This window comes from Mustela lutreola, chromosome 8, assembly GCF_030435805.1.
Source record: "Mustela lutreola isolate mMusLut2 chromosome 8, mMusLut2.pri, whole genome shotgun sequence".
Lineage (NCBI taxonomy): Eukaryota > Metazoa > Chordata > Mammalia > Carnivora > Mustelidae > Mustela > Mustela lutreola.
Window position 1 is genome coordinate 82,730,727 of NC_081297.1, and position 13,844 is coordinate 82,744,570.

General features: G+C 37.5%; 1 protein-coding gene across 1 annotated transcript in view; it reads right to left on the bottom strand.

The window, feature by feature from the left end:
• The window catches only part of ITPR2 (inositol 1,4,5-trisphosphate receptor type 2), a 502,139-nt gene that overhangs the window by 223,757 nt on the left and 264,538 nt on the right, over positions 1–13,844 (bottom strand). Inside the window, exons 35-36 of the mRNA XM_059185826.1 lie at positions 6,784–6,974; positions 1,301–1,443 (exon numbers count right to left, since the gene is read on the bottom strand). Of these exons, the coding sequence (XP_059041809.1) occupies positions 1,301–1,443; positions 6,784–6,974 (334 nt within the window). The remainder of the gene's footprint in view (positions 1–1,300; positions 1,444–6,783; positions 6,975–13,844) is intronic.

Here is a 13,844-nt window from a genome sequence, read left to right on the forward strand (position 1 = left end):
GACTTTACTTTCATAATGAGTTACTAGTGAATAAGTCTAATTAATTTTTTTTTTCTAATGGCTTCCATGGTCATCAGTTTTACAGATACAATAGACCTCTTCACTTAAAAATTCTTATTATAAGACTGGCAAGTATCCAGATGAACACAGTCTTCCTAGTCCCCATAAGACATAGGGGGCCAGAGCCAAGAATCCACAATTCTGGCCGTAGTACAGAAAGCTTGCCTATTCTTCAAAATGATTCCTGCAGTCAGTTCTTCTCATCCCATACCTTGTTTTCTCTCCACAAATCCCAGCTTTAACTAGTAAAAGGAAGGAACACACTTCTTGTGTCTTCCAGTCATTCCATTTTTGCCTCAAGTGCATCACAGTCAATGGAGGGGATTTCAGCAATATCCTCAACCACACAGGAATTAGATGTGATAGATATGGTCAAGGGGGTTGGCAACCTCCTCCGGATCCCCATCCAAGAAAACCACGTACCTCTGACTGGCCATCCCGAATGAGTCACTCAATGAGTACCCTCAACATTAAGACACATCGTTTTTTTGGTTTTTTTTTTTTTTTTTTTTTTTAGGAGCTGGTTACACTTTGTCTCACAACCTACAGCCCTTCCTTGGGAACTGCTCATTTACCATTAACGTGGAAACAAATGGAAATATTCTAGGATAAACACATCTGTTGTACTATATCTGACAATAACATAAAAATGCTGAGAGAAATGAGTAGAGGAGAGGCCCAGTGAGAGGCCCTGGGTGAGCATGGCAGAGGGAGACGTCATGGCTCTTCACCTAAAGCACACCTCAGCCTTTCCCACTGCTAAAAGGAGGCTGAGCCCTCAGTCTCTTAGTGTCTGTGCAGACAGATACAAGAGGCAAGCACACAGAGGACAATAACACACACAGCAAGACCTCAATAAATGCTAGTTTCCCCTTCCTTCCTCTATATTAATGAAAATAAGTGACTTTAAACAGGAACCTTTTTGAAGGCCACACCACATAGTGTATGTGGGATTAGAGAGGACAGAGAGGACTTAGAAGCAAAATATTATTTCATTTGATATTTTGTGCCCAGTAATGACATTTTATTTTCAGTAAACTTAGTTTACTTGACTTTCACCAAAATAAAATTTATATTGAACCAAATTAATAATTCTGAAAGTATATATTAACACAGACTTTAGATCCTTTACACAGTCTGTGGACTGTCGTGTAGCAGTCTGTGTTAGAGAAAGCAGAACTGTGTTAGACACCATCTTGGCTTGAGAACACTAGCAGAATCTCAGATTGAAGTCACTTACTTGGACATGAAGGCACCACATCTTATTCTTGCATCACTCCCCTCGGGGAACAGTAGTTCCGGACTGTACAACACATCAACCAACACGGAGAATTCAGCTTGCATCATCGGGCTGAATTGTTGCTCCAACGAGGCCACTACATCCTAAGGAATAAAGCACAAGAGAACACACATGAAGATCTAATTCAGATTTCATCATGTAAAGATATGACAAACCTGAGAATACTAACCAGAAACATGACGTTGGAATTTCAGAGATGTGCCCTACCTTCCCGTGGCATCAAATGTCTGAACTTTAAATAGAGTCTGGTTGTCTGTATGAACACTGCTTGGGTCACCTTTTTCACTTACAAGGTAAGAGACAGGTGGGTAGGTATATGATTTTCAAGGATATATATATACAAGGTGAAAAGTTAGTAAAGTTAGTAAAGCCACTGTTACCAGTATCTAGGATTTTAATGGACACAGGACAGGTATTCAGCAAATTAGAATAAATTGAGGTATGCTTGAGGAACAGCTTAAATAAAGAGTCCGTATGTATTTCTGGTCATCTGGAACCAACCTTATCTTCCCATGGGGGCGACTCCTTGACATATCCTTTGAAGCAGTATCAGCACTTCCCAAGAGTTTGATGATATTTAATACTATTTCAAATTACATCTTTTTGATAGATATTATTGGTCCCCTACCCAATAGCCTTATTTCATCCTTTTCCTTGCTAATAGGACCCCTACGTTCTTTCTCAATTAGGCAGCAACATTGTCAGGGAAATGAGCCCCCTCAGCTTAGGATCACAGTGGATTAGTTTATGTCAGTCATGGTCATTCCAGGTCCTCTGACAGGGCTTAGTCTAGACATGATGATGTGACACTGTCCTTGCTAATAGGACACTGGGTGAAATCAGTTGAGCAGGCAGTGATATGTGTTAAGGGAGGCAGGACCAACTCTTGAAACTATGGCTCTTAAGACAGCTTAAGAATGTGAACCCAAAATGTGAGGCAGCCCTGATAGGACTCTTGGAGACCAACCTTAAGAGAAAGCCAATAGACCAACAGTGTCAGGGCTCTGCTCTCTTGAACTATTAAATTAATCAGCTCAAGAAGAGCCCTACCTCCAGAGTCCTTGCTATGTGAAATGGCATATTTTTTATTGTTTAAGCCACTTTTCATTAAAATCGTGTCAATTACAGCTGAAAGCATTCTCACTGACATGTTTGTAAAATGGGCTGTGGGCATGACAATTTACTAAACATTCTTTAATGACTAAAGCATCCCCTTTGAGTTTTTAAAATAACTATGTTAAAAGAACAAAAAAAAATATTCTCACATAGAGCAATATTTTATTCACTCATACTTATGACATATTTTGTTCAGCAGAAAACTGTTTGTCAATTGCTATTGTCACTTTCAGCTACGGCAACACAGTTGGGGTACCACCTCTCTTGACTTCTTACGGCTAGATTTCAGTAGTGAACTCTCGTTTAACTCTTCCTTCCCTTCTTAGCAAAAGTGATTATTTCTACTTCAACTATTCTAATAAGCTTTCTGAGAAAATTCTGATGACAGTTAAAAGAAACTACCAGGAAGGCAATAACACAAATGGGAAACCAGATATTCTATAATGTGGGAAGAGAACATGCTTAACAAATTTATGACCAAATTTAATAAAATGTCACTAAAATGTGCTTATTTTTCAGATTACCTCTCTTCATTTCATTACTAAACAAATTATGGGCAGGCTCCTATGATGTGAATTCTGTCTTTAGCTTTTATTTTGATTATGGGGCAATTATGTAACTCTCTAACCCATTACTTCCCCCATGTGAAAAGTCAGGATAATGATACAATCATACAATCACGTGGGTTTGCTGTGAGGATTAAAGGTAAGTACACAGAACAGCATCTAACACATAGCTATCACTTATTATTCCTCAATAAATGTTTGTTATTGTCACTGTTGAGTACTAGTTACTTGCAGTCATGACCCTTCTTAACAAATCCAGTGGTTATTTTGTTGTCCTTGTCTTACCCAACCACTGCGAAGCATTTTACACAATTGCTTCTACTCTGTCAAACCCTTTCTGCTTGTGGCTTCTGGGACACCACACTTTCTCTATTGTCCACCTATATCCCAACCTTCCTTCACCAACTCCCAGTAGCTCCTGGTCCTTTCTTATGAGAAATCTCATCCAAGTCCATGGTTTTAATATCATATATATGCTGGTACCTTCCAAATTTATATTTCCTGTTGGACATCTTTCCAAACCACTCTGGACTCATATATCCAGGTGCCTATTTGACATATCCACATGGATATCGAAAGAGACATCTCAAACTTAAAACCCCACACATAAATTCCTAATTACAGTTCTCCCATTCTTCCCTATCTTAGCAAGTGATTCAGTCATGTCATTCTCTTCTTCTTTCCAACGCCCCACAACTCATCCACCCATTTACCATGTCCTCTTGGCCCTACAACCAAATACATCTAAAATTCATCTCCTTTTTTTCAGTACAATCAGTACCCCCGTTAGTCAAGCTGCCATCATTTTTTGCCGCAGTTAATACAAGAAAGTCACTGCTTCTATGTCTGGACTCTATAATCTACTCATCATGCAAAGTCCAGTGATCTTCTAAAAAGTAACGTCATGCTTGTCTACTGAAGATCTCCGATGAGTTGCCCTCTCACTTAGAATAAAATCCAAATGCCTTACTATGCAAGTCTCTACTTGATTTGGCTCCTAATATCATAATCTTCTCCTTTGTTCACTCTACTCCTACCCCAATGTGCTTTTCTTGGCTCCTCAAACCCACCAACTTCACTCCTGCCTACGAACATTTGCATTTACTATTTCCTCCCAGTCAAAATCTCTGTCCTCAAATCTTGAATAGATTATTCCTCTACTTTGTTCAGGTCTCAAATCAAGTGTCACCTCAACAGAGAAGAGTTCCCTACTATAAGATCATTCTCCCAGTATGTCTTCACCATGTCGTTACCATGCCTTATTTTATTCATAGCTGAGTTTTATTTTAAGATTTTATTTATTTATTTGACAGAGAGAGACACAGCAAGAGAGGGAACACAAACAGCGGGAGTGGGAGAGGGAGAAGCAGGCTTCTCACTAAGCGAGGAGCTGATGCATGGCTTGATCCCAGGACTCTGGGATCATGACCTGAGCAGAAGGCAGATACTTAATGACTAGCCACCCCCCCCCAGATGCCCTATTCATAGCAGTTTTAATTACCCAACATTATGTCATTCATCTAAGAGGTGAGAATGCATGTTCCATGAGAGCACAGGGCTCATGGCTCTATCTTTAGCACACAGTAGTTGGTATTGAGTTTTTACTAAATATGTATTTATTTAATGAGTGTACCAACCCATGCCCTCTCTATGCTGGCTAACACTTCCATCCATCTTTCATCCGAAATATTCTACTCTTTTCACTCTCATAAACCTGACTCCTCTTCTTCCTAACCCTGCCTTTTATCTTTCATATTTGGCCATTCTGCCACACCTGGCCTCTTATAAGATTCTCTTTGTTTTCCCTATCACTATATTCTCCCTTTTAGCAACACCATCCACTGTCCTTGCTCCAACGAATATCTCCGAATATAGGCTTAACTTCCAATACACGTAATAGCCTGTTAATGTGATTCAGCATAGTAGCAATGACCACAGCCAACCTCCTTCTACTGTATTCTCTCCTTCACCTCTATAATAAAAAGTCTTACTAATAACACCTAGTTTCCAATCATCAGTGCCTCTTAAACACCTCTTTCTCCCTCTCTCCACCAAAGGCAATTCTGCTGACCCTGCCTTCATTATTGAACATAATCCCTGTTCCTTCAATTCATTCACACTGCCACCTGGCTGATATAGTTAGTGATGCCTTCTTTCTTTCTTTCTTTCCTTCCTTCCTTCCTTCCTTCTTTCCTCTTCTTCCTCTTCTTCTTTTAACCTCCCCCCCCTCCTCCTCACCCCCCCTTTTTTTGAGAGAAAAGATAGGGAGGGGCAGAGGGAGGGAGAGAGAATCTTAAGCAGGCTCCTTGCCCAGTATGGGGCTGGATCTCATAACCCTGAGATCATGACCTGAGTGGAAATCTGGCATCAGAGGCTTAGCTGACTGAACCACCGAGGCACCCCAGATATTCAGTGATTCTTAACTAGTCTGTCCTCTTCTAGTCTCTTCCTGATAACTCTTTTCTGCAAACCAATAACTGTTTTCATTTTATTTTATTTTATTTTATTCAGTGCTGCAGAATTCATTGTTTATGCACTTATGCACCACACCCAGTGCTCCATGCAATATGTGCCCTCCATAACACCCACCACCAGGCTCACCCAACCTCCCACCCGACCCCCCTCCAATATATGTTTAATAACTTATAATGACATTTTCACCCAGACTTTCAATGAGTTATAGCCTTCAAGTTCTTCATACTGAGTCTAACTTATCTTTTTAATCCATATAGCACTCAACTATTAAAACTCTGAACCTCCACCAATTGTCCTACATGTGACCTCTCACAATATTTATTCCAGTTCATGTCTTGACTATTCTCCAAGCCAAATAATTTCCTCAAACCATATCCTAATTCACTCCATGAAATCACCTGCAATTATGTGGGTGGGAAGATTTCTGGTATGGTTTGAATTGTGTCTCCCTAACAAAACTCATAAGTTGAAGTACTTCAGAATGTGACTATAATTGTAGATAGGACCTCTAAAGAGATAATTAAGGTAAAATGAATCCATATGGGCCGCTCTCATCCAATATGACTGGTGTCCTTATAAGAAGAGGCAATAAGGATACAAACACGTATGTGCACAGAGGAAGGACTATATAAGGACACAGTGACAAGGCAGCCACCTGCAAGCCAAGGAGAGGGATCTTGGGCTTCTATCTCCAGAACTGTGATAAAATAAATTTCTATTGGTTAAATTGCCCATCTGTGGTATTTTGTGATGGCAGCCTAAGCAATTGAATACAATGTCTCTCTTTACTTGATGTCCCAGAATCTAGGCCAATCACAGGATTGGAATACTATGCAAATAATGGTGCTTCCACTATTTTCACCAAAGGAGTATAAAAGAATTCTAACAGATAAACTACAGCAGGGTTATGAATATTTAATTTATTACCTGAGAACTTATGGTAACTTATTTTTCCAAGTTTTATTATTGAGTTTTATTTTGATATAAAGATCCATTACTATACTATCAAACACATTAGATAATACATACTCACTAAAAATAACAACTTTTATCTGGAAGCCATGCTTTTTAAAAGAGTAATATTGATAGGGAATTGTAAAGTAAAGCCTGGTCCCCAACTAGAACTTTGTATTTTTAACCATATTCTACTTGTGTTAAAAATTATAATTTAGAAAATGATAATGGTAATGTATTTTTAACCATATTCTACTTATGTTAAAAATTATAATTTAGAAAATGGTAAGCCACTGCATGTTCTTAACGTACCTGTAACTTTTCAATAATATTTCTATAATCCCAAGAAGGCCCTCCAAGAGCTTCCTTAAAGCGTGGTCCAGAGCGAGCAGACAGTCTCCAACCCATGGCAGCTCTCTGTACCATATTGGAATGGCTCTTCAGGAAAAGGGTATTGACTTGGCTGTCCAAATCCACCGGAATAGCAATCCCACGATTCTTTGCTGAAAAAGAGAGAATTAAAATATTTTTTCTCTTAATTTGACTACAGGTTCTTACACATTAATGAAATAATCTTATAAACAGAACAAATAAAGAAAAAGACATAACTTCTGTGATGTAATAAACAGTATGTGACTATTCTTAATAATACTGTATTATCTATTTGTAATTTGCTGAGGCAGTAAATATTAAAAGTTCTCATAAGAAAAAAAATTGTAACTATGTGAGGTGATGGATGTTAACTAAATTTATTGTGATAATCATTTTGTTATATATGCATATATCAAATCATTATGTTATGCCCTTAAATTAATATAATGTTATGTATCAATTATATCTCAATAAAACAAGAAAAATTCAAATATTTAAACTCTGCCATCAAATTATCTTCTATAACTACAAAAGCTTTTAACCTGAAAGCATCTGAATTCTTAAGACCAATTATTAAAGTAAGTTCATTAAACATTCAAGACCTTAGTTGATTTCTTGCTGATTAATGTCTGAAATGCACTTCATACAGCATCAATATAGAAAACAGTATAAAATGACCATGCAAATTTGTGCTTTCCCAGCTGCCATGGAAAATAAGAAAGCAGACAGAAAACACATGATAAAATCCTGCCAGTCTGTTCATTAGTATAATTGATGCGTATGTGTATATGCATACACACGTGCACACACAAAATTTCACGTAGTAAAACAGCTGAAAGAAGAAATAAAAACTTTGAGAGTATAAAAATCAGCATTTGAAAGGAGCACATTGTGCATGTCCTTCTTTCTAAAATTCACTAAAATGTATATTTTATCAGACTTATATCACAGCACTGAAAAAAATGAGAATGCTTGCCATAAGGAAAACAGAAATGTTGAGGCATTTTTGCAAGCAGAATGAAGACAGGATTAGTACTTCAGAGAAGGAGGACATTCACTGCTTTTCAAGCGATAAGAGATCTTCCCCAGAACAGAGTCAACCAACACCAAGGGTGGTAACCGGGGATAAGGGAATTGTCTGGGCAACATATTAAAGAACAGTATGTGCATTGCTGGAAGTTAAGGTCTTCCCCGCTCCGACTAGCATAAATAGTGCAGTTAGCAACAGCAGTATTTATCCAGAGTATAAAATTAGGGAATCACAGAAAGGTCCTCTCATGAAAGTAAAATACCTGCCTGGAGAAAATGCCAAAAGAAGGTGTCAGGACTTGACAGAGAAGCAGAATAGAACTTGAAGTAACTCTGGAGATCTTCATCAAATACGTAGAATAGGGGACAGAGAAGAGGCAGCACAAAGAAAAAATATACAAGACTCTAAGCCCTGAGCAAAGCTCTCCTATTTCAACATTATCAGTATTCTCAGCTGGTCTTCTGCTTCACACACACACACGCACACACACACACACACACACACACACACAGAATACCTGTGTATCATTTATTCAGCCTCTCACCCAGAAGTCTGGGTCAGACCTTTATTTATGCAAGCATGCTAGTAAAGAAACAGAAACATAGTAAAGAAAAGAAACATTTATGCAAGCATGCTAGTAAAGAAAGAGACCCTTAAAACTGGAGTGGGTCCAATACAATCCTTACAGACCTTTACAACCGTGAGCACATGACCAAGAATCATAGCACAAACTAAGAATATTAAGAATAACTGGCCCCATTGAAATCAGAAATGATTCAGGGAAGAACCAAAAATATTTAAATAATTCTGATTTTTGTACTCAGAAAATGTGGGTAGACACTACTTCCCTCAAATTAGCAACTCAGGAAAAGGAAGAAATTTTAGAAATTAAAATATAATTGCACAAATAAACACTTCAAAATGGCTGAAAAAGAAAAAGATAAGAATAAAGACCAAGGTAATAATCTAGGAAAGTCAAAGTACCTTCTAGAACATAAAGCATAAAAGATCAAAAAGGGGAGTAAAAAGAGAGAATATGAAATGGAAAGAGTCATCCAGGAAGTCAAATATCTAAAACCTCTAAGTTACAGAAAGAAATATCAGAGACAATGAAGGGAAGAAATTATTAAAAACATAATAAATGACAATTTACTTGATCTGAAGAAAGATGTTATGTCTTTAAACTGAAAGGATCCACTGTGTGTGAAACAGGATTAAATAAGCATATTGACCACATTCTGGTAAAAACTGACAATGCTATCATGGGTTGAGTCATGCCACCCAAAAATATATGTTCAAGTCCAAATCATAGATACCTGTGAATTTGACCTTATTTGGAAATAGGGTCTTTGCAAATGTATTCAAGTTAAGATGAAGTCATCTTAACTTGACCTCACTAAGGCCAACCAAGGCCCACCCTTACCTAATACAAGCGCTGTCCTTATAAGAACGGGGTAAGGGAAACAGAGACACACAGGAAAGGGACACAGAGGAAAGAACACCATGTGAAGATCAAGGCAGAAGGATTTACGCAATTTCAACTCAAGGAATGTCAAGGGCTGCCAGCAAACACTGGAAATGAAGAGGAAGGCATGGAGTCTCGGGGTATGGTGCACTGACAGCTTGATTTCAGCCTCCAAAATTGTGAAATAATAAACTTCTATTTTTGTAAGCCACCTCACTTGGGAAATTTGATATGGTTGCCCCACAAAACTAATAGAAATGCCAATAGCCAAGAAATAAAAAGAGGATTCCTACAGAAAAGAGACAGGCACCAACTTCTCACCATCAATATTGTATGCTAGAATCAGTAGACTAATATGTTGAAGAGCTAATGGATAACAAATTTTGAAACTAGGAGTTTATACCCATCTAATCTGAAAATCAGAAGTGATACCCGGATAAAAACATTTCAGAACATGTAAGTCTCAGAATTTTTTCTCTAAACCTATGATAAAAATCAAAAAAAAAGAGAGAAAAGAATCCAAGAAAATGTCAACATGAATACGAGAAACTTTGGAAAATGAATATGAGCCTGAAGAAGAGAATAAAGCAAGACACACGTGAAAGAAGATCCATTAGATGTTCATGGTTAGGAAATTGTCTTCCATTTGGAAAAGTCTCAATACCATTACACTCCATCTTTGTCTCTAATGCTTATAGAGCGAAAAATATTTACTTATCATAATATGGTAAGGTCCGATCGCTGATGTTTAAATCTTATCATCCTCTAAAAGATTTCATTATATTTCCAAATAGAATACAAATTTCAGAAATCATAACAACATAAACTCAATAAACTACTAAGCAATAATCACAACATAGGGCAGGAAAGAAGAGGTCAAAATGAAGGCAATATGTTATGTTCCTTATTTTTCAGTGTGGAAATATAGGTATTATTTACAGCTGTTAAGTCAAAAGACAGAGATGTAAGGATATTATTTAAAGTTATCATGATAGTCTCTGTCAGACTTTTTTCAAAAGATTTTTTTATGTATTTGAAAGAGAGAGAGCATGAATGGGGGGAGAGGCAGAGGCAGAGGGAGAAGCAGGCTCCCCATTGAGCAGGGAACCCAACAGAGGGCTCAATCCCAGGACCCAGAGATCCTGACCTGAGCTGAAGGCAGATGCTTAACCGACTGAGCCACCCAGGCGCTCCCGGAAGATGTTTTTAATGAATGAAACTAGATAAGACAGAAAAGAGAGAGAGAAAGTGAGAGAATCTGGTTTGCTTCATATAATGAAAGGAAAGCAACAACAGTTGGCCTTACTACTTCTGCCGGTGAAAATTCTCTTAAGTAGAAGGATACTTTAAAACTTCTTTGAAGATATGGTCCATATATACAATGGAGTATTATGCCTCCATCAGAAAGGATGAATACCCAATTTTTGTATCAACATGGACAGGACTAGAGGAGATTATGCTGAGTGAAATAAATCAAGCAGAGAGAGTCAATTATCAGTGGTTTCACTTACTTGTGGAGCATAAGGAACAACTAGAGGACATTGGCAGATGGAGAGGAGAGGGAGTTGGGGGAAATCGGAGGGGGAGACGAATCATGAGACACTGTGGACTCTGAGAAACACACTGAGGGTTTTGGAGGGGAGTGGGGTGGGGGTTTGGGTGAGCCTGGTGGTGGGTATTGTGGAGGGCACATATTGCATGGAGCACTGGGTGTGGTGCATAAACAATGAACATTGGAACACTGAAAAAAAATTTAATTTAATTTAATTTTAATAAAAAAAGAAACTTCTTTGAAAACAGATAACCTTAGTTACCAATGCAAAAATTTACCGATTTAAACAAGAGCTATAGCTGAAATCTAAGGAAATACTGAAGCTCTAAGGTAACCCTAAACCATCAATTGCACCGCTGCCCAAATTTCCCTCGTGAATGTTTTCCTATATTCATGGTAAAGGTCCCTTTTCCAAAGCATACATGGTATCTGTTTATGTCCATTACACACAGCAGAGCAACCGCACTCCGTTTCCATCTGAAGGACAGACGGCCTCGCCACTGCCAGGCTGCACATATTTTTTTAAATACTCAATCCTGCACCATGATCAAATCCTGGCGAGACTTTGATCCCTGTCTGGCTGCTACACATAAGCTGGGCTCGCTCTGCACATTCGGAAGTCAAACAGAAGACAACGCTGTTATATGTTATTTTCTAAGCGACGAAGAAACAAAAAATGTATAAACGTCAACATTTCTCAACATGTATCATAACCAAGTTTATGCTAACATTTAAAAAAATTGAGGAGGGGATTGGGATTTATCTCCCCTTTAGGAATCAAGTACATTAGCTACAACTGACCATCAGCTAAGTGTTGTTGCTATGAATAGAACTTACACAAAGAAGGACTCAATGAATATTTTTCTAATGACACCAGTGGAGATGCAGTCCAATGGCAGGACGTCTGTTAGTCTCAGCAGTACAGACTTCTAATTAGTGATCTCAGGAGAATCACACCCACTCCAGATATTTCTGCCACAATCCACTACGGCCAACGGCACAGACAGACCAGACTCGGGAGAATTCACTATCTCAAGCTTTGTCGAAAGGGTTTTTTATTTGTTTGTTTGTTTACTTTCCCCAAACTGTACTACTTTAATGGGTATCTTCTAGTCTCCTGTCCTAAGACAAATTGTGCATTATAAATTAACGGAGTACATTAAAAGCTCTTTACTTTCACCTGCCTAAGATGAACTCTAGCTAAGGGCTAAATCACAATTTCTAAGTAATAAAAGAAAATTCACTATGCAACTGGGGAAAAGAGAATTTGAGTTAAAGTCAGTCAGAAATAACGATAAAAAATTTTCAAGCAATTATAAAAATATTAATTCCTTTAAAAGTATGGCTTGAAATAGATTCTCTGCACCATCAAAATATTATAAATAGTAATTCTAAAGCAGAGCTGATAATGCTAATTAGCATTCCATATATTGTTTAAAAGTTAAAGCAGAAAAAAAAAATTGTGACCAGGAAAAGAAAAGAATTAATTCATGATCTCACTTACAAAAACAATAACTAGAATATTTTTCAAATGTAATCCAAACTTAGCTTACTTTTACTAAGTTAGGAAAATTCTGGTATGAATAGTACCATATAGTGAAATGTGAACTAGGATATATTTTGGGATTCCTGGTTATTCCCTGCCCCCATCTCTCTCACTAAGAAAGAACTAACGAATTTACTACAGCAGTCATTTTTCTGGCCTGTGGCATTAACTCCAACTGTGTGCTTTAATAGAAAGAGTCACGTTAAGGTTTAAAATGTTTCAAAAAGAAATGTTCCTGTTTCTCTTCTAAATTAGAATGAAATTGGGAAACTACCTTGTTAAGGATGTTTTGTCAGAGAGTAAGTATATGCAGTTCTTTAAAAAAACTAATAGTAGAAAGGATGGGCTGTTATTAATGCATTTATCTTTTGTAGAGCTCTGCCTAGCGATAGCTAGCTCTCTAAAATGAGCCATCTTTATTCACCGGTATTTTGATGATTCGGCTAAGCTACTAATTAGGCTTATAAATCCTGAAAATTCTCTGGATATGACTCATCTTTGCTGTGATTTTAAGACACAATCGAAATCTATTTCTAATTATTATTCATTAAATATTGCAGAGTAGGTGAAATTTTTTAATTAGACAAAATCACTGATGGTATCTGCCAGAACCAAATCTCTGAGAACACACATATTTCAGTGATAGGTGCCATGGAAAAAAGGCTTAGATAGATAAACTAAGGTGGGGGGAAAGGCAACAGAGAGTATCGGCAGGAATTAGAAGCCCTGCTAGCTTGTCAAGCCACACTGGACGGGCCCGTAAGCATTAGAACAGCTGGAGCACAAGGAAGGGGTAATGCAGGGCATGGTGTGGTATTTCTTCTATACTATGTCACAGTGTCTACGACTCTCCCGAAACACTAGTGTTAAATGTGAAGAACATTAGAGATATGAAATGCATCTTTCCTGTTTGGCGTTCCAAGGACACTGAATTAATCCCCAAATTGAATAAAGACTATAATTTTATGGGTTATGCAGTAACTACCATTGGCACACCTGCCCAGCCATCTAGAAAAAATAAAGTTGATTCCATACCTTCTACCTTAATAACTAAATCTAGTCCAGACACCTCGCAGTTGTAAACAGCCACTCCCGAAACACAAACAAGCAGAGAAACGAAAACCATGCAAATTCTCAATAGGAATTTTAAAGACATCTCAGACTGATCAAGGCCATTTTGAAGATAAAAGAAAATCTATAAGCCCAATGGAAAATAAAATTCTGTATGTCAAAAAAGTAAAATAAAATTATATGAGCAGTGAGTGTTATACACAACTAATGAATCACTGAAAACTTCCTCAAAAACTAATGATGTACTTACTATACAGTAGCTAACTGAACACAATAAAAAACAAAAACAAAATAAAAAATAAAAATAAAATAAAATAAATGAAAAAATAAATTAAAT